This window comes from Lutra lutra, chromosome 15 (assembly GCF_902655055.1).
Source record: "Lutra lutra chromosome 15, mLutLut1.2, whole genome shotgun sequence".
Classification (NCBI taxonomy): Eukaryota; Metazoa; Chordata; class Mammalia; order Carnivora; family Mustelidae; genus Lutra; species Lutra lutra.
In genome coordinates, this window is record NC_062292.1 from 68,363,631 (window position 1) to 68,389,662 (window position 26,032).

At 48.0% G+C, this 26,032-nt stretch overlaps 1 protein-coding gene and 1 non-coding gene across 2 annotated transcripts in view; both read left to right on the forward strand.

Annotated features, from left to right (window-relative positions):
- The window catches only part of GON4L (gon-4 like), a 64,829-nt gene that overhangs the window by 1,307 nt on the left and 37,490 nt on the right, over positions 1-26,032 (forward strand). The window contains 9 exon segments of the mRNA XM_047704659.1: positions 1,350-1,880; positions 6,738-6,929; positions 17,668-17,861; positions 18,404-18,478; positions 18,650-18,700; positions 22,323-22,373; positions 22,678-22,773; positions 23,703-23,822; positions 24,818-24,988. Of these exon segments, the coding sequence (XP_047560615.1) occupies positions 1,350-1,880; positions 6,738-6,929; positions 17,668-17,861; positions 18,404-18,478; positions 18,650-18,700; positions 22,323-22,373; positions 22,678-22,773; positions 23,703-23,822; positions 24,818-24,988 (1,481 nt within the window).
- TRNAR-CCU (transfer RNA arginine (anticodon CCU)) lies at positions 6,391-6,463 on the forward strand. The gene has a single exon. It is a non-coding gene; the product is annotated as a tRNA-Arg (tRNA).

The window sequence follows — 26,032 nt, forward strand, 5'->3', positions numbered from 1 at the left end:
GCTCTTTTCTTCCGGAAACATTCATTGAGTATGCCGTTGGCAGATCCTGCCAAGTACTAGGGGTACCAGTTAGAAAAGTCCTTTTCCTTAGAGAAAAGTCCTACTTCCTCAGCACGTAGTTTTGGGGGGAGGAGATGGCAAGTAGGCAGACAAGAGAATGACAAAAGTGATAAATACTGTAAAAGAGCTTTGCAAACAGGTGCTATAAGAACATAAAAGATACCCTCTAGCTTGAGTTAGTGTTGCCTTTAAACTGTGAATAGCTGGAATTGAACCCAGAGTCAGGAAGTGATAGCATAGAGAATAGTGGAACTCTCTTGTTTTCAGCACAATAATGTAGCTTAACCTTTTTAAACAATCATGCTTTGCTTTTGGATTGTTTCTGGTTTTTTGTTTTTTTTTTTAAAGATTTTATTTATTTACTTGACAGAGAGATCACAAGCAGGCAAAGAGGCAGGCAGAGAGAAAGAGGGGGAAGGCAGGCTCCCCACCAAGCAGAGGGCCCAATGTGGGGCTTGATCCCAGGACGTTGAGATCATGACCTGAGGCAAAGGCAGAGGCTTAACTCACTGAGCCACCCAGGCACCCTAGATTGTTTCTGTTACTGGAACTACCTGTTTATGAAAACAACGGTAACAAACATTATTGATCTAATAAATTGCTGTCTAATGACATAGATACTGCTTTTATTTCATTTTTTAAACTTTTTTTTTTTTTTTTTTTTACAAGATTTTATTTATTTGAGAGAGCGGGATTGAGCCTGGGAGAACAAGCGCGGAAGGGGCAGACCTGCTGAGCAGGGAGCCTGAGGCAGGGCTCAGTCTTGTCATGACCTGGGCCAAAGGCAGCCGCTTCACGGACTGAGCCACGCAGTTGCCCCTATTTTGTTTTATAGCCGAAGAAGCTGAGGTTGGGTTTAGATAACTTATGTGGGGTCACAAAGCTGGGGAGAGGCTGGCTTGGGAAACAGATGGAGTTTGACTCCACGGTTTGCTGTCAGCATTGTGCTTTTCTACCTCCCATACGGTAATCATGGTAACTAACATTTACTAATCACGTAGTGTTTAATTCTTATAACTCTGAGGTAAGCACAGCTACTGTCCTTTACAGTGGAGGAAGCTCAAGATCAGAGAGGTTACATCAACCAAGATAGTGTACTAAGTGGGAGTGGAGCTAGGGTTTAAGCACCACACTCTAAGCACAGTCCCTCACTTCCCACTTACTGGGATGTGTATTTGGTGTAAATACTGTGTCCCTGACTGAGTGTGAATAAGTAGAAAGATACTTGAAGAAATGCTGGTATTAGTGATTAATCTGAGGGTAATGAGAACTTGCTTTTCTCCATTCAGGATGGAACAGGAGTGGGCCTTGTACAATGTTGCCCTGTAAGAAGAGAAGGACTACGGTGACAGAGTCCCCACAGCACCAGGGCAGCCAGGAGGGAGAGGACCCGGACCTGGAGTCGGTTGTTAAATCATCGTCTGACCAGGTGAAAGACTGGGGCTCGGCGTCTCCCTGTGGGGGTCCGAGCCATGGCAGAGCGGCAGGCCTCCAGGTGGAGTCCGTGCAGGACGCTGGAAGTCAGCTTGCTGTGGAGGCCCCATGTTTGAGCTCTAGGGGGCTCACCCAGGACACGGATGCACCAGTTCTAGAAGCGGTTGATGCGGCCATCTCTCAGGGACTCACGCTGCCTTCCTTGGAGACTTCCCAGCCCCTTCATGTACACATCGGTAAGGGAAAAGTCCAGACCGCTGGTTCAAGGAGAGGGAAGAAGATTACACTCAGGCCTGGGCTTGTTCCCCAAGAAGACAGAGGTGGTCACCCTCTTCCAAAGGAGCCTTTCTCAGGAGAGCCGAGTGAAGAAGTCAAGGAAGAAGGAGGTAAGATACGAATGGCTGTGTTTCCCTTGACACCGTGCTTTGCCCCCATCTCCCTGCGGTTCCTCTACGAAGCAGTGTTTGCGACTGGGTGTACTGATGCGCTGTGTAATCGGGACTGCGCTGCTCATAAGGGTCGACAGTCAGCTTTATGAACAGATGGAGACTTTCTTCTCCTCCCGTTCCTGAGATCCTCTTCCATAGCCTTTTCTTTCTCTTACCCTCTGCGGTCTGGAGAGGTGAACCATGTATGGCCTTTTGTGATGGGTGGGCATCCGCGAAGTGGGGCTCGTGGGGGAGGGGCAGCGGTGTAAGGGGACAGACTACTGCCTGAGACATTGAATGGGGCTCTGCAAAGATGACATAATCCTTAGGACTTGAGGGGTGAGTTGTGGTTTGACAGTTGGCGGCACGGGGTATCGTAGGCTGAGAGCAGGACGTGCAGAGTTCCTGAACTCCTCCCCCCGGGGGATGGCGATGTGGTGGGTTGGAAGAAGTGTGAGATGACTTCAGAGTGGTTGATTATGTTTAGATTGTGAAGGGCTTTGTTTTTCCTGCTCAAGCACTTGAACTTTTCCTGTAGGTGATAGCCAGTTCATAATGAAAGAAGCAGAAGGCGTAGTTCTCAACTCAGAAAGCTTGTGGTCTAGTTTGGAAGACAGGACATAAATCCATGTGGAGCAGCTGGAGGCGAGCGGACGACCCAGAGCCTTGCCTTCTCCCCCGAGACCTTCCGAAAGCATGCACTGCCGTGTTGGCAGTGAGGAGGGAAGAAGGGCTGTCCCTTTACGTAGGGAGGGGAGACTCATACCATTGCAGCATCCGTCCTCGGGATGGCGGCACAGGCGTCGGAGGGGCTGGGAATGGGTCGGGCATTAGGTGTGCGGAGTGTGAGGTGTGCTTTGGGGCCACCAAGGTAAGACAGAACTCCGAGACTGGAGTGGGCAAGACCTGGGAGGAGAAACGATCGGAACGTACGTCATGCTTTTTCGAGGAAAGGAATGTGGAGGAAGTGGACCAGCTTAGGCTGAGAAGGATGACAGGAGGGGGAACTGGAGAGAGGATAGAAGTCAGGAAGGAGGAGAGCTCTGAGAACGAGGCACATCCTGTGAAGGTTAGTGACGAAGGAGAGAGAATGGGGCCTGACAGGGTTGGACGTGGTTGAGAGGGGGCGCAGGAGAGCTCCTGGGATCAGATGATGGAGTTCAGGAGGGAGGGTGGCACGCACTGGCTGACATGGCAGGAGAGTGGGGGCAGCCAGGGAGGCCGTGAGTCCCCGAAACGTCGTCTCCACGCTGGGCTGTGTCTGGGAGGGGAAGTGGGCGAACCTGGAGAGGACGCAGGATTCTGGTGCCAGTAGGGAAGGAATGGGTAATTCACTAGGGTTCAAAGTCACTCAGGGGCTGAAGAGTGGAATCTAGAGATGTTTTCAGTGGTTTGTTCACAGATGTCCAAGTGCAGGTGAAGAAAGTGTAGCTGACCTCGAGGCGGGAGCGGCTGAGGGTTATCGGTCACGCAGCTCTGCTTCCTTAAGCTCCGTCCTTGGAAGTGGATTCTACCATCATGCACTTTAATGAGCTGTAATACCAGTGAAAGAAGGACTTTAGGAGTGTCTATCCAGAATCCTTTTTTCCCCCAGTACCTTTTTTTTTTTTCTTTTTTGCGGAATAGAAATATAACATACAAAACAGAAAGGAAGAAAGAAGATTGGGAATTCATATATACGCATTTTGAATAATGAAAAGTTTAAAGAAGAAAAGAAAAATCTTATTTTTATTTTCTTCACAGTCTTACTCTGTGCAGTAATTACCATTGAAATTTAGCGTTGGGGTGCCTGGCTGGGTCGGTCACTGGAGCGCGCGACTCTTGATCTCTGGGTTGTAAGTTTGAGTCCATGTTGGGTGTAGAGATTACTTAAAAGTAAAATCTTAAAAAAAAAAATTAGTGTGTATTTGTTTTGTTGTTTTGCTTTAAGTAACACCTAGCATTATAATTATGTAGAAAAAACAAAAAACAAAAAAGTCAGGGTTATTTTGAAGTGTAGCCGCTCCCCCTTGTCCGTGGTTTCCATTATCCCCAGTGAGCCACGGTCTGGAAGCCGATGACGCTCCCGACTTCACCTCCTTATAAGGTCCGGGGCTGCCTAATGCTTCATCATCAGTCTTGGGCCCTCCCCTCTCTTCATCCCCTCGGGTAGGCATCGCATCGTCCCCATCATCACAAGAAGAAGAGAGAGTACAGGGTAGTAAGGTATTTTGAGAGACAGAGAGCACATTTGTATAACTTTTGTTAGAGTACATTGTTATAATTGTTCTGTTACTAGTGATTGTTCATCTCACTGCCAAATTTATGAATTAAATCATCACAGGTATATACAGGAGAAAACACGGTGTGCTTAGGGCCCAGTGGATAGGGGGTCAGTACTGTGGGACGTTTCAGGTATGGCTGGGGCTTTTGGAACCTGTGTCCTGGGGAACCAACAGGGGCCACTGTGTTAGCATGTTGTTACAGTGTGAACACTGTGAAATCATGTTTCCAGGCTGCAGGTGCTAGTGATTAAGCCTTGCCTTGTTGGTGTGTATTCTAACAGAATTTTAGCCCCTACCCCTCTATTTTTTTTTTTTTTTTGGAATTTTAATTGTGTTTTTTTTTTTACCATTTACATACCCTAATTTCTACTTAACTTTTTTTTGCCTTCTGAAATGATTAACTCAGGCAGATATCAGCTTAAAATTAGTTGACTTGTACAGTTCTCAGCTAATTGTTTTCATGTTATCAATCCACACAGTTGTTAGGCCAGCAGTAAACAAGTTACAGATATCCTCTGTGGAGTTTCCCTTCCCCTGCTCTGTCTTACCCTTCTCAGCTTCCCTTTCTAGGGGCTCTGAGCATCTAGCACATGGAGAGAGGAAAGGAAGAGTGGGGTTCCTGTGGGGTTCTCTGAGATGGGAGTTAAATTGAGAAGCCATGGGATGTGGTCATTGAAAAGGAACATTTTGGGGGTGCCTGGCTGGCTCAGTTGGAAGAGCATGTGACTCTTGATCCAGGGTGGTGAGTTTGAGTCCCGTGTTGGTGTAGAGATTACTAAAATCAATAAAACTTGAAAAGAAAAGGAACCTTTTCTCTATGGCTGGTAAACTGTAGGGACAGTGTTACAGTTTTTCCAAGTACGTTTTAGGTAGTAGACGTATCGATGGAAACTACCAAAGTGAACTTCTGGCATGTTTATTTAATAAGTCTCTTATGTTGGTTCGGTTTTGAAAATGTTGACATCATTAATTGTGCAGCTTGCTTGAGACTGTTGATGAAAGGAAAGCACTGTGCTGTTTATTGAAGTTCTCTTTTCTGAGAAATTTGGCTGAGAGCAACTTTGGATTTGGTGGGCTTGGGATCTGACTCCTTGTCTGGTCCCCGTGAAAGGCAAAGCCGTGGGTCGTTTTGAAATTGCAGAGTGCTCATGGGCTTCGGAAGTGAAGCTGGAGGTTGAGAGTACGTGCAAATCAGGATTGTTCATGGCTTCTTTAGGATTAAACCTTTTTTTCTTTGTTGGGGGAGAGGACGGTCCTGTTTATTTACTTACTTAGTTTTAAAAGATTCTATTTATTCACTTGACAGAAGGAGCACAAGCAGGGGAGAAGCCAGCAGAGGGAGAAGCCGGCAGAGGGAGAAGCCGGCAGAGGGAGAAGCAGGCTCCCCGGCAAGCAAGGACCCTGATGCGGGGCTTGATCCCAGGACCCTGGGGTCATGACCTGAGCCGAAGGGAGACCCTTAACTAACTGAGCCACCCAGGCCTCCCAGGAATGGTCCAATTTAAAACCATGTTTACAAAATGAAAGAAACCAACAACCATGTTTAACACCAGTTGAACGTCCCAGTGTCGATGAGGCAACAGGTGACAGCATGAAGGCTGCTCTGCATAGAGCATTCGAGATAAATAACTTGATCTCTGTTTTGAACATGCTTTGACTGTAACACACAGACATGGAAACAATTCATAGATCCCGACAGTGCACTGTGAAAATTTGCACACCCTTTCCCTCTGCTGTCATCCCTCCGGGTCCTTGTCTCAGGAGCTGGCATTCACTGTTCAGCACACCTGTTCTGCCTGTGTTTTCCTCCTTGTGAAGCTTGGTTCTCATGTTGACTTTTGCTACAGAATGAATGTTCCCGTGCTTTTTAAACGCCCCGTCTTGCCCAGCAGAAAGATAGCACTCGTTGAGAGTTGAGATGAAGAGGGGACAGTTGTCTAATGGACTGTGGAACCATATGCTGATAGTTCTACAGTGGTTTGTACTCTAATGCTCTATAGAATTTACCCAGTCAGAAAGTTCAGAACATTTATAATGGGTATCGCTTATGGTGGGCGGAACGTGTATTAATGGTTGTCCGTATAAAATGCCCCTTTGTCAACAGGAATGTAACGGCCCCTCCTCCCAACAATGATGGTTCTGATTTCTGCATAGGAAAAAAGTGCATAACTCAAAGCATATTAGCAGGAGAAAGACCTTGGGGTGCCTGGCTGGCTTAGTCGGTAGAGTGTGTGGCTCCTAATCTCAGGGTCATGAGTTCAAGCCCCATGCTGGGCGTGGAGCCTACTTAAAAATTAAGAGGGAAGAAGAAAGTAGTAGACTATAGCCATTATGTGGTTCAATACCTGACATTATAGGTGAGTGCCTTGGAGCCAAGCTTTGATTCCTTACGACCGCGTACGAGAGAGAAGAATGCCGTTACGCTGCATGCATCGTTGATGGAGTTACCCAGCGATAAAGGACTTTATAGCAAAATGCTGATTTCTACAACGTGGTATCTGGTGTGGTTGATAATGGGCAAAGTGTGGAGCAATACTTGTGATTCTTCCAGGAAAACCTCAGTTGCATTCTGGAGGGGCGATGCCTTCGCCGCCCTTAGGCAGCCACTCTGCAAAGCCAGGAGCCCAGCCTGGGAAGTCCCCTCAGCCAGGTGTCTGTGGCTGTCCTCAGGAAAAGCCCCTCGGGACTCTGGCTCCGCAAGTCGAGGATGAGACCGAGGACGGTGGACTCTTCATTCCGATGGGTAGGCTTTCTTCTTCTTCTCTTTTTTCGTAATTGAAAAAAAAAAAAACCTTCTTTATTGAAGCATGATATGAAGTATGATATGCAGAAAACTGCATGTATCCTAAGATATCCTAGTTCCCTGAGTTTTCGGAGACCGAGTACACCCATGCAGCCAGGAACCAGATCAAGAAACAGAGCATTACCTGTACCCTAAATCACCCGTTTTGGTTGTCACTGGTGCCTCCCCCGTGGAGGACCGTTTCTCCGACTTTTGGCAGCCCAGTTTGGTTCACTGCTTTGTACTCTGTATGAGTGGAGTCCTGTGTTTGTATGTCCTGCGACATACGTGCGTTTTTCCACTCGTCCACTTGTGTCTCTGAAATCGGCCCACACCGTTGCGTGTATCTGTATATTCTTGGTTTTCACTGCTGTCTAGTATTCTGTTGTGTGAGTAGTCTAGGTTTTCTGTGTCTATTCAACTTTTTTTTTTTTTTAAAGATTTCATTTATTTTTTAGAGAGAGAGCTTGAGAGAGAGCGATCATGAGCAGGGGAGGGGGAGTAGTGGGAGAAGCAGACTCCCTGCTGAGCAGGGAGACCGATGTGGGGCTCCATCCTGGGACCCCAGGATCATGACCTGAGCCGAAGGCAGATGCTTAACTGACTGAGCCACCCAGGAACCCCTCATTTTTTTAAAAATAGATTTTACTTATTTATGAGAGAGAGAGCGAGCACGAGCAGTGGGTCAGAGTCAGAGGCTCCCTGATGAGCAGGGAGCCTGATGCGGGGCTGGAAACTAGGACTCTGGGACCCTGACTTGAGTTGAAGGCAGGTGCTTAACTGACTGAGCCAGCCAGTGGCTCCGTGGTTCCTTTCTCGTTCTGCAAATACTGGTGTTCATCATGCACATTTCACCTGAACCTGGGGGACGGCGCTCGGTATTTGTCCGGGGGTTTGGTTTTGTTTTTACAAGTGGCGAGGAGGAGGGACAGAGAGAGAGAATCTTAAGCAGACTTCCTGTGAGTGTGGAGCTTGACATGGGGCTCAATTTCATGACCCTGAGGTCACAACCTGAGGTAAAATCAAGAGTCATAATGCTTAACTGAGCCAGCCAGGCACTCCTGTATTCTACGTTTATGCATGAGAGAGTTGTGGACTTTTTGTAGATATATATATATTTTTTTCCCAAGATTTTATTTATTTATTTGACAGAGAGAGAGATCATAAGTAGGCAGAGGCAGGCAGAGAGACGGGGGAGGCAGGCTCCCCGCTGAGCAGAGAGCCCGATGTGGGGCTTGATCCCAGGACCCTGAGATCACGACCTGAGCCAAAGGCAGAGGCCCCAACCCACTGAGCCACCCAGGTGCCCCTAGATATATATATTTTAAAAAAATTTTTAATTATTTATTTGACAGCGTGAGTAGGCAGGAGAGGGAGAAGCAGACTCCTTGCTGATCAGGGAACCTGATGCCGGAACTCGATCCCAGGATCCCGGGATCATGACCTGAGCCAAAGGCAGACACCTACTGAGCCACCCAGGAGCCCCGTATTTTAGAGATATGTTGTATCAGATTAAGGGAGTTATTTCCTCATTTTGGGGGACTTCTTTTTTTTTAAAGATTTATTTATTGACAGGCAGTGAGCACAAGTAGGCAGAGCAGCAGGCAGAGGGAGAAGCAGGCTCCCCGCTGAGCAGGGAGCCCAATGTGGGACTTGATCCCAGGACCCTGGGATTAGGACCTGAGCTGAAGGCAGACGCTTAACTGAGCCACCCAGGCGCCCTGGAGACTTTTATCACGTAATGATTTGTACCAGTGCTTTCTCTTCAGGTGGTCTGCAGTTTTTCTTCTTTATTCTGTTAGTGATGTGGAGATTTCTGTTGATTCTTGCTGTCAGATTTACTGGGATATAATTTGCATTCAACAAAGCGTATCCAGGGAGCTTTGAAACATGAATATGGTTCTGTAACTGCCACCACCGTCAGCACATGGGACATTTCTCTCGCCCCGAAAGCTCTCTTACTGCCCGTTGCCGACCTGCCTTCTCGGCCCGGTCTCATCCGCCCCTCCTTCTGCCCTTGCCGTGCTCTCCGCCGCCTCCCTTGCTGGTGCTCACGAATGGTTGGGAGCCGCCGCCGCCGCTGCAGCGCTTTGCAGACTCAGTCGTGTCCTTCGTCGCCGAGTAGCGCCGCTCCCCGCACACCTGCCACCAGTGACTTGTTAGCAGCCGATGGACATTTGGGTTGTTTCCAGGTTTTGCCTGAAGACGCTGTAAACATTGACATATTAGGTCTTTGACAGACACAAGTTTTCATTTTTCCCGGTGGATCACCAGGAGGGCCATTTCGGGGCTTATGGCGGGCGCACGTGTGACTCGAGGCTGCGACCCGTTTCCCGCCACGCTGCACCATCTGACGCTCTCGGCAATGAGACTCACGGCCTGTCCCCACTGGGCGGCGGCTGTCCGACATTTACGTTTTATCCATTTCAGTAGGTGTATTTCCTTGTGGTTTGAACTGGCCTCTCCCTAAGGACGAGTAATGTAGGGCCCGTCTTCACATGTGTGTTGACCATCTGTAGATCTCTGGTTCCTTACAGAGGTGGTTCCCGGACCTGCGAACAGGAGTACGGTTGGCTCCCTCTCGGGCTTGTCTTGCCCGTCTTCCTTTCTCTTTCTTCCTCTTCCCTCTTTGTCTCCCTCTTCTTCCTCTTGCTCTGTCTGTCCTGCTTTGCTGGGCGCTGGGGAGGACCCTCAGTACCACCCAGAGGAGTGGCGCGAGCAGGCGTCACCCCCAGCACTCAGTCGTCCCCGGGGGCCACGGGAGCCAGAGGCCGTTCTCTGCTCCCCGGGAGTTGTGCTGAATTGATATAGATTTGGTGAAAAGCTTGTACTACTTCTGTTGAGATTTTCTTTTGTTTCTGCTTTTGGTCTGTTGATGTGGTGAATTATATCGATCGATTTTCAAATTTCAAAGCCATTTTGCACTTCTGGGGTAAACCACACCTTTTGATCGTGATGTATTACCCTTTTTATATATTGCTGGACCGGACTGGCTAACACTTTAAGGATTCGTGGACCTGCGGCCGGTAGTGTTCTTGCACTGTCTTTGGATGGTGTGGTCTTGGGGTAATGCTGACCTCGTAAAGTGCGTTGGTAAGTGTTCCCTCTTCTCTTTGTTTTTGTGTTTTTCATGGTTTTATTTTTGGAAGAGTGTGTGTGAATTGGTGGTATTTCTTCCTTAAATGTGTTGTTGAATGCACCAGTGAAGTCCTCTGGGCCTGGAGTTTTCTTTGTAGATGTTTTTAATTATGAACTCTGTTGGTTCCTTTCTCCTCTCCTCTCCTTCCTTCCAGGTTTTATTTATTTATTTGAGAGAAAGAGAGTGAGTAAGAGAGAGAGAAGGAATGGGGGGAGGGGCAGAAGCAGACTCCCCGCTGGGCAGGGAGCCCAGGACCCCAGGATCCCAGGACCCCAGGATCATGACCTGAGCCAAAGGCAGATGCTAAACCAACTGAGCCCCCCAGGCGCCCCTGAACTCAGTTTCTTTAGCAGATACAGGGCTGTTCCAATTATCTACTTGTTCTTGAGTGAGCTTTGACAGCTGGTGTATTGCAAAGTATTTGTTTCATCCAACTTGTGAAAACCTTGGCATAAAGGTTTTCATAATATTCCTTTGGTGTCTTTTTTTTTTTTTTTTTTACAATTTTATTTATTTATTTGAGAGAGAGAGAGAACGTGAGTGTGCAGGCACACGTGAGTTAAGGGAGGGTCAGAGGAGAGAGAATCTAAGTGGGCTCCATGCTCAGCGGGGGCTCCATCCCAGGACCCTGGGATCATGACCTGAGCCGAAATCTGACGCTTAACGGACTGAGCCCCCCAAGCGCCCCCTACTTATTACATATTTTAATAATCGTATTTGAGGCATCTGTTTCCCTTTAAGCGCTGGTGTTAGCTGTGCCCACACACGTGCTGTGTCGTATTTCACGACTTCAGTTAGCTCTGCTGTGGCCCTTTGTGATATCTCCTTTGCCACACGGCTTGTTTAGAAGTGTGTAGTTTGGAGAATCCTTGCTCTCTTTCTCTTACTGGTTTCTGATTTAATTCCCTTGTCTCCTGATTGTACTTTGTATAATTTCATTCATTTTTTACTTATTGATGTTTATTTGGAGCCCAGAATATTACCCCCTGCCCTGTCTTTATTCAGATGTTGAATATAATCTTTATGGTAGTTCTTCCATTTGTATTGGAAGAGAACATGCACTCTGTTGTTTGGAGGCGACTGTTCTATAAAAGCCGATTACGCTGGTTGATAGCATTATCTGGTTCTTCCCTTTTTACAGCTTTGTATGTGGGGCGGTCTGTTTGTCACTTACCGGGAAAGAAATAATGAAGTCTCCAACTTGAACTGTGGATCTGTCTGAATTTCCTTTCGGATCTACCTATTTCATTTCTTAAAGTTTTATTTATTTAAATAAAATTTATTTATTTATTTGAGAGAGAACGCACGCATGTGGCAGGGAGGGGCGGAGAGGATCTTAAGCAGACCCGTGCCCAGCACAGAATGCAATGTGGGGCCCAACCTCACGGCCCTGATGAGATTGTGACCTGAGCTCGTAGGTGTCAGGAGGTGGCTGCCAGAGCTTCTGAGCCAGCCAGGCGCCCCAGGTTTTGCTTAGGTAGGTGATCTCTGCACCCCACGTGGGGCTCACATTCACAACCCCAGATCAAGAGTCGCATGCCCTTCTGACTGAGCCTGCTCGGTGCCTCTTAAAGACTTTATTTTTGGTATTCTCTGTACCCAGTGTGGGGTTTGAACTCACAGCCCTGACATCAGGCGTCCCATTCTCTACCAGCTGGGCCAGTCAGCTCCGTTGGCTCATTCGGTTGAGTGTCTGACTCTCAGTTTGGGCTCAGGTCATGATCTCAGGGGTGTGGGATGGGGCCCTGCTCCAGGCTCCCCACTCAGTACAGAGTCCGCTTGGGGTTCTCTTTATCCCACTGCCCTCCCCCTGCTTGTGCACATGCTCATGTGCTCTCGTTTTCCCTGAAATAAATAAAAAACTTAAAAAAAATTATTAAATTTTTACTTTTACCACATGCAAAACAATACAAGAACTTTATAGCAATTTCACTCCACGTATGTACTCCTGTCTTTTGTGCTATTGATATTATAGTTTACATTTTTGTAAGTTTTAAATCCCTAAGATGTTATTGTCAGTATTCATTTACATTCATCACACAGTTAACCTTTCTGGTGCTCTTTGATTCATCCTGAAGTTTTGTTGTTTTTTTTTTTTTAAGATTTTATTTATTTGACAGGGAGAGACACAGCAAGAGAGGGAACATAAGCAGGGGGAGTGAGAGAGGGAGAAGCAAGCTTCCCCTGAGCAGGGAGCCCAATGCGGAGCCGATCCCAGGACCCTGGGATCATGACCTGAGCCAAAGGCAGACGCTTGACAACTGAGCCCCCCAGGCCCCCTCATCCTGAAGTTCTTTGCTTTGCCTTTATCTGGGATTTTTTTTTTCCCCCATTTTGAAGATTTTCCTTTAGTATTTCTTGTGAACCTGGTCTTATTTATGTCAGCGAATTATCTCAGATTTTATTTGTCTGGAAACAAAATATATTTAGTTTTGCTTTTCTTTATTATTTGTATCTATTTTTGTTTCTATCTATGTATCTGTCGTTATTTATTTTTTTAAATGTTGAGGTTTTTTTTAAAAATATTTTATTTATTTATTTGACAGAGATCACAAGTAGGCAGAGAGGCTAGACGGTGGGGGTGGGGGGAAGCAGGCTCCCCGCTGAGCAGAGAGCCCGATGTGGGGCGATGTGGGGCTATGCGGGGCTTGATCCCAGGACCCTGAGATCATGACCTGAGCTGAAGGCAGAGGCTTAACCTGAGTCCCCCAGGCACCCCTCAGGTTAGGTCCTCCTTAACGTGCTTCCCTTCTCCAAAAGATCACAGTTCCTTAAACCCTTTCCGTGAGGGCTGTTCAGTGCCTTCCGACGACTTTATATATTTTTCCACTTTTACGTACAGTTGGCCTTGAACGTGGGGATGGGGCGCTGTGCCCCACATAGTTGAAGATCCACATAGAACTTTTTTTTTTTTAAAGATTTTATTTATTTATTTGACACAGAGCTCACAAGCAGGCAGAGAGGGAGGCAGAGAGAGGAGGAAGCAGGCTTCTCGCTGAGCAGAGAGCCCGATGCGGGTCTCGATCCCAGGACCCTGAGATCATGACCCGAGCCGAAGGCAGAGGCTTTAACCCACTGAGCCACCCAGGCGCCCCTCCACATAGAACTTTTGACTCCTCTCAGACGTTACCTGCTGCTGATCACAAGCCTACTGGTAGTTGATGAACATGTTTTCTCTGTTGTGTGTAACATATACTCTGTCTTTGCAATAAAGTAAGCCAGAATAAAGAAAAAGGTTATGAAAATCATAAGGAAGAGAAAATACATTCACAGTACTATACTGTATTTATTTTTATTTTCATTTATTTATTTATTTTTAAAGATTTTATGTCTCTGTCAGAGAGAGAGGGAGCACACACTTGCAGGTGAGCAGCAGGTTCTCTGCCGAAGAAGGAGCCCCATGTGGGACTTCATCTCGGGACCCCGGGATCGTGACCTGAGCCAAAGGCAGACGCTTAACCAGCGGAGCCCCCCGGGGACCCCTGGCCTGTATTTATTAAAAACAACCCACGCACATGTGGGCCTGCACAGTTCAAACCTGTGTTGCCCAAAGGTCAGTTGTAGTTTGTGTAGTTCTGCCGTGGTTTTGGGGGCAGGTTTCATCTGTGAAGAACAGTGTCGTCGCGGCTCCCGAGATCCCGGCCGCGCGGCTGCGGGGGCTGTTGAGCGGCTTCGGTGTCGGAGACCCTGGCGCGCCCCGGCTCGTGCGCCCGCTCGGTCCACTCTGCGGTCTGTCTGCGGCGCGTTTGACTTGCCGGGTATTGGTTACATCATTAGCTCTAGTTTTCAGGGAATCTCTTGTTTTCAGCCAACGTTCCATCTTTCTCATGGAAGGAAAATTAGATTTTCTTCTGCATTTTTCCTAGTCTGACCTTTATAGATGGAGCTTCTTTTTTTTAGGGTTACATTTCAGCCCCTCAGAGCCAGCGGGATCCCGTATTTTAGAAGATAAAGGATTCGCTCTACAGCAGTGTAACCAATAGTAGAATTATCTGTTCTTTTTTTAACGGTTGGTGCAGTGTGTTGGAGTTTTCCTTCGTGTACTCCCTAATAACAACTCCGCAGTAAATCAGAGATCAGAGGAGAGACAGGTGCGATGCAATTTAGACTTTTAACCCCATTTTGATGGCCTGTTTATAAGATAGCTCCTCTAAATGGAATTATGTTAATTCTAATGATTTTTCCAGGAGAAATACGCGCATTTAAATTTTATGATAAACTTTCTTCAGAATTCATTTAAATAATTTTTAAAAAGATTTTATTTATTTATTTGACAGAGAGACAGTGAGAGAGGGAACGCAAGCAGGGGGAGTGGAAGAGGGAGAAGCAGGCTTCCCGCCGAGCAGGGAACCAGATGAGAAACTCAATCCCAGAACTCTGGGATCAGGACCTGAGCCAAAGGCAGACACTTAACGACTGAGCCACTGTATGTGTATATGACACATATACAAGGATCTTATTTAAATAATTTTTATGTTTCATTTTTTTAAATAGTATTTTTACTCTGGCTAAGTGTTTCAGTGTATATCTTAAAGCATTGCTACTCAGAGTGGGGTCTGAGAACCAGTGCCAGTTTGAGAACTGGTTTGAAACAAATTACTTATGGAGACCCAGAGTAAAAATTTAGAAATTTTGTTACATTTGACATGATGGCTACATTCTTAATTTTATTTTACAAAAATATAAGTCTATGGCGCCTGAGTGGCTCAGTCATTGAGCATCTGCCTTTGGCTCAGGTCATGATCCCAGGGTCCTGGGATTGAGCCCCACATTGGGCTCCCTGCTTATCAGGGAGTCTGTGTCTCCCTTTCCCTCTGCCTTTTACCCTTCCCGTGCTCTCTCTCTTTCTCTCAAGTAGATAAATAAAATCTTAAAAAAGAAATATAAATCTATAATGGTTTGGTCAAAAGCAAAACTAGCTCTTTGTCAAAGACAATTTGAGAAGCTCTGTTTTATTTTTAATTTTTTTTAAAGATTTTATTTATTTATTTGACAGAGAGAAATCACAAGTAAGCAGAGAGGCAGGCAGAGAGAGAGGAGGAAGCAGGCTCCCCGCTGAGCAGAAAGCCCGATGTGAGGCTCGAACCCAGGACCTGGGATCATGACCTGAGCCGAAGGCAGCGGCTTAACCCACTGAGCCACCCAGGCGCCCTGAGAAGCTCTGTTTTAAAGGACAGCTTGATTCCTCATCAACTAACTATATAACATTTCGTAAAGTTTAGCTGCTTCCTTTGTATATTTCCTTCATTGGCCTTCTTTGTGGGTTTTGGCTACATTTTGTATGTCTAAATTTTATAAAGAAGATTTTATTGTTTTGGTGATGTTTTAGTTAACAAACTTTTTTTTTTTTTAAGATTATTTATTTATTTGACAGAGAGAGAGAGCTCACAAGTAGGCAGAGAGGCAGGCAGAGAGGAAGGGAAGCAGGCTCCCCGCTGAGCAGAGAGCCCGATGTGGGGCCGAAGGCAGAGGCTTAACCACTGAGCCACCCAGGTGCCTCTAGATTAAATTTTGCAGTTGATAGTGTTATTAATAATGTGATAGGATAGGAGCGTCCATGGGTGTCCGAAATCCTTGTTCTTCTTCTCCTGGGTCATTGTTGTTATGGCGCAGGTAAGATGAGGAGGGAAGGGCGTGTGGCAGAAGCCGAGGCCTGGCTTGGTTGGTCTGCGAGAGCGGGGGTGCAAGACGGTGGGGGCCATGGAAAGAGGCAGTCTGGAGAGAATGGGTGGAGAACTGGTGAGGTGAGAAGAGAGATACACAAGGACCTTTAGGGAGTCGGTGTGTAATTCCCCCTTTGCTGGTTTCTCAAAATAAAAGTGGTAAAGAGCTTTATCATTCTTTAGGTGCTTTGGGAGGTTTTGTAATTCTTTGCAGGTATCATCTTGTGGGTCGTACCTCGAAGCAGCACGGTTGATTCAGAAGGTACCACTCTGAGATGTGCATGTTTGAATTCTGCCTTTTCTTTTTTTCCCTTAAAAATCATTATCAGAAAAATTTCCATATTATTTAAAGCTCTTTGTAGACATTTTTACTTGTTTTCTCCCTTGCTTGAGAAGACCATTAAAAAAAAAAAGTTTTATTTATTTAAGTAATTTCTACACCCAAGGTGGGGCTCAAACCCACAACCCTGAGATCAAGCGTCACTTGCTGTACTTACTGAGCCATCCAGGCGCCCCTAAAAAACACGTTTTAGTGGCTCTGTTACAGTCCGGTGTATGTTTGTACTGGTGCTCACTTTACCTTCCTGTAACGTTGGACATTTAGTAGTTTCCCATCTTTTTGCTAAGATTTAGTACTTTCCCATCTTTTTGCTAAAATAATTAATGTTGCAGTGAGTAATGTGATTATTAGTCTCTGCACATCTAATTGTTTCCTTAACAATAATTACTGGATTAAGAGTTGTACACATTTATCAAATTCTTGGTGTGTGTTCACAAGTGCAGAAGCAATTGTTTGAAGTCCACTAATAACTTTTCGCTATGTAAATATTGCCAGGGTATGACTTAAAGGTCACAAAATCTTTTTAGACAGAGAAGGTCACGTTCATGTTAATCCTGTCTAATCCTTGTTTTCAGAGGGTAGCAGGCCTGAAAGCATTGGAAGGATGAGAACCTCTATTACATGATAATGTATCTCAAGACTTTGCAGATTCTGCTAATCAAGTTTTTCTTTGGGGCGCCTGGGTGGCTCAGTGGGTTGAGCCTCTGCCTTCAGCTCGGGTCATGATCTCAGGGTCCTGGGATCAAGCCCCGCATTGTGGGGGCGGGGGTCCCTGCTCAGCGGAGAGCCTGCTTCCTCCTCCCTCTCTGCCTGCCTTTCTGCCTGTTTGTGATCTCTGTCAAATAAATAAATAAAATCTTTAAAAAGAAAAAAGAAGTTTTTCCTTTTGTCTGGTTATATGCTCTTGTAGAATGGAGGTAACTTTGTCCCCCCACCTCCCCTTTTTTGGTACAGTTCAGAGTGAATTTTTTATCCTTTCCTCCTTGTTTTTCTCTTTTCTGAACTGGGTAATGATAATGACAGTTTACACTGTATACTGTTTCACTGGCATAAAGCACTTTGGTTTATATTATTTCACTTCATCTGCATGGTATCCCGGAGAGGCACATGTCTGTATTTGCAGAAGAAGGAAATGAGACTCCTGCCAGGGTCGCCCAGCACTGAGACACGAAGCCGGGGTTTCTGGTGTATCATCTGGGCTGCACACGGTAGTCATTAGGACTGTGGATGCCAGGGCTGGAGAGCAAGGCTTCAGAGCCTGTCTCTGTCATTACTAGCTCTTGGGAAAGTTTCTTACTCTCTCTGCCTCAGTTTCTTCATCTGTACAATGGGAAAAGCAGTAGTCCCGGCCTCCTCGGGTTGTCCGCAGGAGTAACTCCGTCCTTGTGGTCATGTGGAGGGCTGTCCGCCGCGCCCCGCCTGTAGCCGCCGCACCTGCCGCTTTCATTTCCAAGGCCAGCTGGCCGGCAGCCTCTTTTCTGTCGCTGTTGGCTTGCTGGGGTGGGTTCTGGGAGCCGCGGTCTGGACAGTCTCATGGTGTTCTCGGTTTATTTGCAGAAGAGCAAGGTGAGCAAGAAAGTGAGAAGAGGCGAAGAACAAGAAAGGGCACCAAGCGGAGGCGGGACGGCCGGGGTCCCGAGGGCGGGGCGTGGGCTTGCGACCTGAAGCTGGATGCTGCGCTGGACCGCACGCTGGAGGACGGCGCCAAGCAGCACAACCTGACCGCGGTCAACGTGCGCAACATCCTGCATGTGCGTGCCGGGCGGCCCGGGCGCGGGGGCGGGACACGGGGCTCCCGGGCTCCTAGTGTGGGACTGGCTGACTTTGGGAGGTACCCGTGCCCCAGCCCCGCTGCACTCAGCAGCCACTCGGAAGGACCCGGGCAGGTACACCGGTCCGCTCTTCCTCCGCTGCCTTGCCGGTTTGGCGCGCCTGAAGGCAGTAGTGTTGCAGTGGGCGCGCTCTTCTGTGGGCCCGGAGGTCCGCAGGGATGCCTGGGGCACAGTCTAAGCTGTGCACGCAGGGGTGTCCGCACGGCTGATTACAGAACCTTCCTTGCTGGTTACCGTTTCCCAGACGCGTAGAGTCAGTTACCCGCACCTGCACTCCTGCTTCTGGTAGCTGTGGCGTCGGGCTTCCCTGCTCTGTTGCAGCTTGGGCCTGGGTGCTTCTGGCCAGAGCCGGCCTTCCCCCACTCGGAAGCCATTTCCGTATCCAGCGGAGGCGCAGGGAAGCGGCTGTTATCTTGTTAACACGTCTTTGTCGCATAGAGTGGGATTTCATCTTTCTGCAGGAAGTCATCACAAACGAGCACGTGGTGGCGATGATGAGAGCAGCCATCAGTGAGACGGAGGACATGCCGATGTTCGTGAGTAGTTGATGCTCCCCTCCCTGCTCGGGGCAGAGCTGCTGTAGACAGGCGAGCGCGGAGGTTGCTCGGGAGTCTGTAAACACTCGGGCTGGGGGCAGAGTTAGCGTCGCGGAACCCCGGATTCACATGATGATTGTTACTGTTTCCTTCTTATTTTCCCTGCCTCAGGAGCCCAAAATGACACGCTCGAAACTGAAGGAAGTGGTGGAAAAAGGAGTGGTGGGTGTTGTTTTTTGTTTTTGTTTTTTTCCTTTCATTTGGTAAATAAAGTGTAATTCTAGGTTATTTGCAGGGGAAAAAAATATAGGAAAGATTTATCACAGCCTAGGTTTGCCTCCTTCAAAGAAATAGCTGTAAAAGATGAGTGGAGGCAGCGTCCAGAGCCCTCATCCTCCTTACGTCCGTCGTCAAGGATGTCCTGCTGTTCTGTCCACGCAGTAGACCGGTAGACAGTTGGAAGTCCTGAGCCAGAGCAGCCTTTCTGTTCAGAGGACACGTGGCAAAGGGTTTAGAGGAGTATTTTTCCAAGTGTGTCCCAGGGGATACTGTATCAGGTCACCCTGGCGTGGGGTCTCTCACAAGCGCTCACTGAAAATGCGTGTTCCTTGGTGCCGCTCAGACCCGGAATAGGACCCAGGAGTAGGGCCCGGGAATATGCATTATTGGAAACAGCAGGTGTTTGTTCCGCACACAGCGGGGGATGAGAGCCACAGGAAGGCTTCTGGAGTACTCTGTCGCAGATGCTGGGACCCATTTATTTCCTGCTCAGCAAGCGCCTGTCCCGTTTGTGTTCTGTGTCCTTCACAGGCAGGCTATGGGCGAGAGGCGGTCTGGTTTATCTCTGATTGTGACAAAGATATCCCTAGTGGACCCCAAATGTGTGTTGTTGTTTTTGTCCCTTTGTCCGGGTCTGTTCTCTGCAGCCCCATAGGAGAAATGAACCTGTTCCTCTTCCACATGACCTTTCCTCTAGTAGAAGAAAATTAGTGTGTTTTTCTTTCTTTTTTTTTTTTTTAAAGATTTTATTATTTATTTGACAGAGAGAGAGATCACAAGTAGGTAGAGAGGCAGGCAGAGAGAGAGAGAGGGGGAAGCAGACCCCCCACCAAGTGGAGAGCTGGATGCGGGGCTCGATCCCAGGACCCTGGGATCATGACCCGAGCCGAAGGCAGAGGCTCTAACCCACTGAGTCACCCAGGCGCCCCTAGTATGTCTTTCTCTCATATTCTTTCGTTGCTAAATGTCCCCCAGTTTTTTTTATTGGGCTTCACGTGACGAACAAGGCTATGAGTACATTCACCAACCTGATCCTTTTCTCCAAATGTGCCTAGTTTGTCCATATCCTTTGAAGAGTGTGCTTGACGTGGAGTTCCTGCCCCAGATGGGGGTTAGCTGTGCGGACCAAAGTTAGGGTCCTTCCAGACACAGCCCTCCTCCCGGTGCAGCCTAGTAGCATTGGCTTTTTGTGACGGCTGTGTCGTGTTCTTTTGTCCGGTGGGCTCAGCCTGGTTGCCTCGAGTGAAATTTCATCTTTCTCCAGAATTACGTAACCCTCCCAAATGAGCACGTGTGGTAGCTGTGATGAAAGCAGCTGTCAGTGAGGCGAAGCTGTGTGAGTCTCCTGACATGCAGATTACGAGTAACAATAATTCCATATTTGGTCTGGAGACAAAGAGATCCGGGTCAGGCTCTGGATTGTACTGACAAGCCATGAATGAATGCAGAGAAGTTGGACAGGCCAAGACCACAGTTTAGGTGGGGGAGGGAGGGTTAGACCCCCCCCCCCCCCCGCTCTTCACTTCTTAATGCTCAGTAGGCTGACTTCAGCACCGTCCCAGACGCTGCTGCTCCCTGTCCTGGTGGATTTGGCTATAGGGAACCTGGCTGGTTCGGAGGCAAACATGGGAAGGGGTGTGGACCGGTATCAGATCATTCCCCTCACCCTGTATGGCGCCTGGCTCAGCGGAGTGAGAGAAGTAGCCGGAACAGGGCGGGGTGAAGGACAGGTGGGGAGCCTAAGGCTCCTTGTGGAGACGGAACCCAGTGGCCTGTTGGATTTTATTCACAGGACTCGGGTCACCTTAAGTGATCAAGGAGTTACACACTCCAGGGGCGTTTTTTTTTTGTCGGCAGCATATAAGAGCCTTAAAAAAGTTCTTTAAAAACGTCTCACCCCAACTCTATTATTTTATTATTTACTAATTTTTTAAAAGATATCTTCTGTTGGGACACCTGGCTGGCTCAGTTGGTTAAGCTTCTGCCTTTGGCTCCGGTCATGATCCCGGAGTCCTGGGATCGAGCTTCACATTAGGCTCCCTGCTTGGCAGGGACTCTGCTCTCTTTGCCTTCTGTTCCTGGAGCTTGTGTCCACTCCCTCTCTCTTTCACTCTTGTTCTGTATCAAATAAATAAATAAAATTTTTTAAAAAGATTTTATTTATTTAGGGGCACCTGGGTGGCTCTCTCATTAAGCATCTACCTTCAGGTCAGGCCACGGTCCTGGGCTCCTGGGATGGAGCTCAACATCGGGCTCCTTTGCTCAGCGCGGAGCCTGCTTCCCCTCTGCCTGCTTCCCCTCTGCCTGCTTCCCCCCTGCCTGCTTCCCCCCTGCCTGCTTCCCCCCTGCCTGCTTCCCCTCTGCCTGCTTCCCCTCTGCCTGCTTCCCCCCTGCCTGCTTCCCCTCTGCCTGCTTCCCCTCTGCCTGCTTCCCCTCTGCCTGCTTCCCCCCTGCCTGCTTCCCCCCTGCCTGCTTCCCCTCTGCCTGCTTCCCCTCTGCCTGCTTCCCCCCTGCCTGCTTCCCCTCTGCCTGCTTCCCCCTCTGCCTGCTTCCCCTCTGCCTGCTTCCCCTCTGCCTCTTCCTCTGCTTGTGCGCACACTCTCTCTCTCTGTCAAGTAAATAAATAAAGTATTTTAAAGAACAGATGGAGAGGGGAGAGTGGCAGACAGAGGGAGAGGGACAAGCAGGCTGTCTGCTGAGCAGGGAGCCCGATGCAGGGCTTGGTCTCAGAACCCCAGGACCATGACCTGAGCAGAAGGCAGATTTTTAACCGACTGAGCCACCCAGGCGCCCCCCAACTCTGCTATTTTAAAACATATAAGTTGTCATGATTTTACAATGAATCTATATTCCACTTAGATTTAACATCTTTAAAATTTTGCCATATTTGCTTTGTAGCTCTATATCCGTTGTATTTTTCCTGTATCTATTTGAAAATAAGTTGGGGACAAGTTGATACTTCACCCCTAAATGCTTCCGTAAGAACTGGTCATGGCTGGCTGTCAGGATGCAAACTAAGATGGGTTTACATAACTGATTAAGAAAATACTGCTGCCTGATTGCTGCTGTTTCCTATGATATCTTAGGTGTGTGGACGATTACAGTTTACAGGTAGTTTTCAAGTTCATTGTTCTGCGTGAACACAAGTTGTGATGTAAAGTAGGCAGGACAGGGGCACCTGGCTGGCTCCATGGGTTGAGTGTGACTCTTGATCTCGGAGTTGTGAGTTCAAGCCTCATGGAGAGAGTAGAGTTTACTTAGAAAAATTATATTAAAAAAAAGAATAATAAAGTAGGTAAGACAGATACTTTCTGTATTTATGGATAACACAGAGTCTTAACTAGCGTTAAGGCAGAAATGCTAGTGATGGAAATAGAGTCTTTTTTCCTTTTTCTCTGGCAAATTCTGACAGATATTTCTGTGTCCCCTCAGGGGTAACTCATCCCTCCCTCACCGCAGCCGCACGTTAGGTCCGTGGCTCTTTGTGATGGGGAAGAGGAAGTGAAAATGAAAACCCATCTCTTTCCGCTAAGAGAACGTAATTATTTACATTCTTTGTTGGTAGGTAATTCCAACATGGAATATTTCGCCCATTAAGAAGGCCAATGAAATTAAGGTAAACTTGGAAGAGGTAATTCCTGTTCTTTTCCAGAAAGACTTTATCAGTTTTGAAACCCATACCTCCTTTCTGTTTGTTACTTTCGGGGGGTCTTTCTTCTTGTTTTAATTTGGTCTGGTCTCCACTCTGCCGCTCTCCAGTTCCGCTCCCGCTCGGGGTCTCTGTGCCTCTTCCCGCTGGCTCTGGCCACTCTTGGCGCTAGGTTGATTTTTTTTCCTGCTCTTTCTTCCTCTTATTTTTCAAACACCTACGGTTTGTATTTCCCGTGACTTCAGTTCTTTCTGTGATTGTCCTTACGTAGCCTCCTCAGTTTGTGGACATCCAGCTGGAGGAGGACGACTCCTCCGACGAGGAGTACCAGCCGGAGGACGAGGAAGAGGACGAGACGGCCGAGGAGGTCAGTGGCCCCTTGTGAGCGTCGGTCGCGCGTACGGACGGGGCTCCGGACGGCTTCCTTAGCGCTGTGCCCTGGTCTGTAGAGAGGAGCGAGACACATTCTTCTTCCTCCTCGTTTCTTCACCTAAAACCGACCGAGAGCTGTTTTTTCCTCTTCGATGATCTCATGTTTTGCATTGTGAGCTAGAACCCATGTGTAACGCACAGATCTGTGCCCAGCATAAACACTAAAAAATACAGCCTAAGTCATCACGAGGCCAGTGGTCGTGAAGTGTCCCCCAAAGGCCTTAACATAGTGTAGCCAACGCGTCCCTTGTGCTCTTTCTTTATAGTTCTGTCGCCTGGGGACGCAGCACGACACACCCTAGTCCAGTTTTGTACTGGTTCTGAACCTCACGAGGTGCATACTTGTGTCTGGCTTTTTTGTTCTCTTTGTTTCCTCATTATTCCTTTGGGGTTTGTAGATACTGTTGCTTATGGGCTGCCCTTTGCTCATTTTCACTGCTGGGCGATACTCTGTTTCTTAGTGTATTTGACTTGTTGGTAGAAGGATTTTAGACCATTGTCTTGCACTTTTTTTAAAAAAATTATTTATTTTTTGACAGACAGAGATCACAAGTAGGCAGAGAGGTGGGTGGCAGTGGGAGGAAGCAGCTCCCCACGGAGCAGAGAGCCTGATGCGGGGCTCGATCTCAGAGCCCTGATATGACCTGAGCTGAAGGCAGAGGCTAACCCACTGAGCCACCCAGGTGCCCCTGTCTTGCACTTGTGATGAGGAGGACGATCTGATCTCTGCTCCCCTCACAATATTAAACTTCTATTTTACTTTTATTTTCTCTTACTAAATTGGTTCATTTTCTTGAGAGATATCCGATTCAGTGGGATGAGGCGCGGTCAGGAATGGAAACCTGAACCGGATTTGTTTTTTAGAGTTTGTTGGAAAGTGATGTCGAGAGTACCGCCTCGTCTCCACGGGGGGCAAAGAAGTCCAGGTTGAGGCCGTCTTCCGAGATGACCGAGACCGATGAGGAGGCGGGCGTGCTGTCAGAGGTGAGTCTGCGTGGTGCAGGGGAGATTGGGGACAGGTGGCCGGAGCAGGCTGGCCGTGCCTGGTGAGGCCGAGCCGCCAGGATTCAAGATCACTATTCATGCCGGCATCTTCCGGGTCCTTGTGCCTGGTTCTGACCGTTCAGGTTTCAAAGTCCTTTACGTTGGGGTGCCTGGCTGGCCCATTCAGGGAAGTGTCTGACTCTTGGTTTCAGCCCAAGTCATGATCTCAGGGATGTGAGATCGAGGCAGTGTCAGGCTCTGCGCGGAGCTCTGAGTCTGCTTGAGAGTCTCTTCCCCGCCCCTCCCGCTGCTAGTGCATGTTCTCATGTGCTCTCAGTAAATAAGTAAGTTAAATTAAAACAAAACAAAGTCCTTTAAGTGAGTGAACAGTTGGCAGGAAAAGTGGGACTCGTCGAAGGGAGAGCGCTTTTCTGCGTTCTCACTGGGGGGCCAACATGAGTGACGAACGGCTTCTTTTCTACCTTTGTCGTCTTTTTTTTTTTTTTTTAAGATTGTATTTATTTATTTGACAGAGAGAGACAGAGTGAGAGAGGAAACAAGGAGGGGGAGAGGGAGAAGGAGGAGCCCGATGCGGGACTCCATCCTAGGACTATGGGGTCATGACCTGAGCCAAAGGCAGAGGCTTAACGGCTGAGCTGCCCAGGCGCCCCCCGCACTCTGTCTTCTTTTTAATATTGTCCTGAAGCCATTTTTACTAGATCTCCCTCTCTCGGTAACCTAAGTAGCATCCTGTTGGCTACACTGGAAAGAAGATGGAACCTAATTAGATGAATATACTTGTCTGTGCTTTGTTTTTCTGGAGCTCTGTCTGGGCAGGAAGAGGAAGAGGAAGATCCCTGGTATAGGAAAGATGTGCCCCTGTCTTCCTGCTGTGTTGTTTTTTGTGTTTTTTTTTTTTCCTTTTTTCCTCCTCCTCTGTCTCTTCTCCTTCCTCCCTCCCTTTCATTTTTAACCTAGTTGCCTCTTGTGATCAGGCCGAGAAAGTCAGCACACCTGCCGTCAGGCACATCAGTGCTGAAGTTGTGCCCATGGGGCCCCCGCCGCCCCCGAAGCCCAAGCAGAGCAGGGACAGTACTTTCATGGAGAAGCTGCACGCCGTGGACGAGGAGCTGGCTTCTGGCCCCGTCTGCATGGACTCCTTCCAGGTAAACAGCGCCACTGCCTCCCTCCTCAGGTCACACGGGGCAGTGTCGCTGCTGCGCGGGCTGGGAAGGGAGATGGGCAGACGCTGAAATGTGTCAGACAAGTGAGCGCCCGCAGTGCAGGTCCTCGGTGCTGTTTGGTTTGTGTGGTTGTGTTTGGAGACCTGCAACTCCGTGGACAGCTTTTGAAAATGTGGCATAGGGGAACAGCCTGCACCGGGTCCCCCGGAGCATAGCCTCTGCTGTGGCTGCCTTGTTACTCCCGGCTGCTTCCCTGTACACCTGCCTGTTGACCTGCGTCCCTTCACAGCATGTTATGGTCTAGACAGTTTAGAATTGACTTTCTAAAAATGAGGACGTTCCGTTATGAAAAGAAGTTGTAGGATCTAATCTAGTAAAGGCCCTTAGATTTTACCAGTTGTCCCAGTCGTGCTTTTTATAGAAAAAGAAACATTTTCCCCTGTTGCGGGACCCAGTCCAGGACCACACTTAAGGTCTTGTCTCCTAGCATGTTTGTTGTTGTTGTTGTTTGTTTTTAAGTAGTTTCTGCGCCCAGGGTGGGGCTCCAGCTCACAACCCCGAGATCAAGAGTCCCACGCTCTTCTGCGTGAGCCGGCCTGGCGCCCTTGTGGTGTCCTTTAATCTGGAACAGTTTCTCAGTGTTTGTCTTTCATAACCTCGACATTTTTGATCTGTATAGACGGCTATTTTACAGAATGTTTCTCAGCTTAGGTTTTTCTGGTATTCATAGTTAGACTCAGCTGACATCCTCACAGACACCCCGGAATCGACACGTCCTTCCCCGTGCATCACATCAGGAGGCACGTGGCACTGTTGTGTGAATTGGGATCTCATGGTTATGGTGGTGTCTGCTTGATTTCCTCATCCTGATGCTATTTTTCCTTGTTAAACTCACTAATATGTATCTCAGGGAGATATCCTTTGAGGCCAGACATCTTTCTGCCCACCAGTTTTAGCATTCATTGCTTATTCTTGCTTGAAAAGTCGCGACTCTGGTCACTGTCAGCTGCTGACTTTCCGGATCTC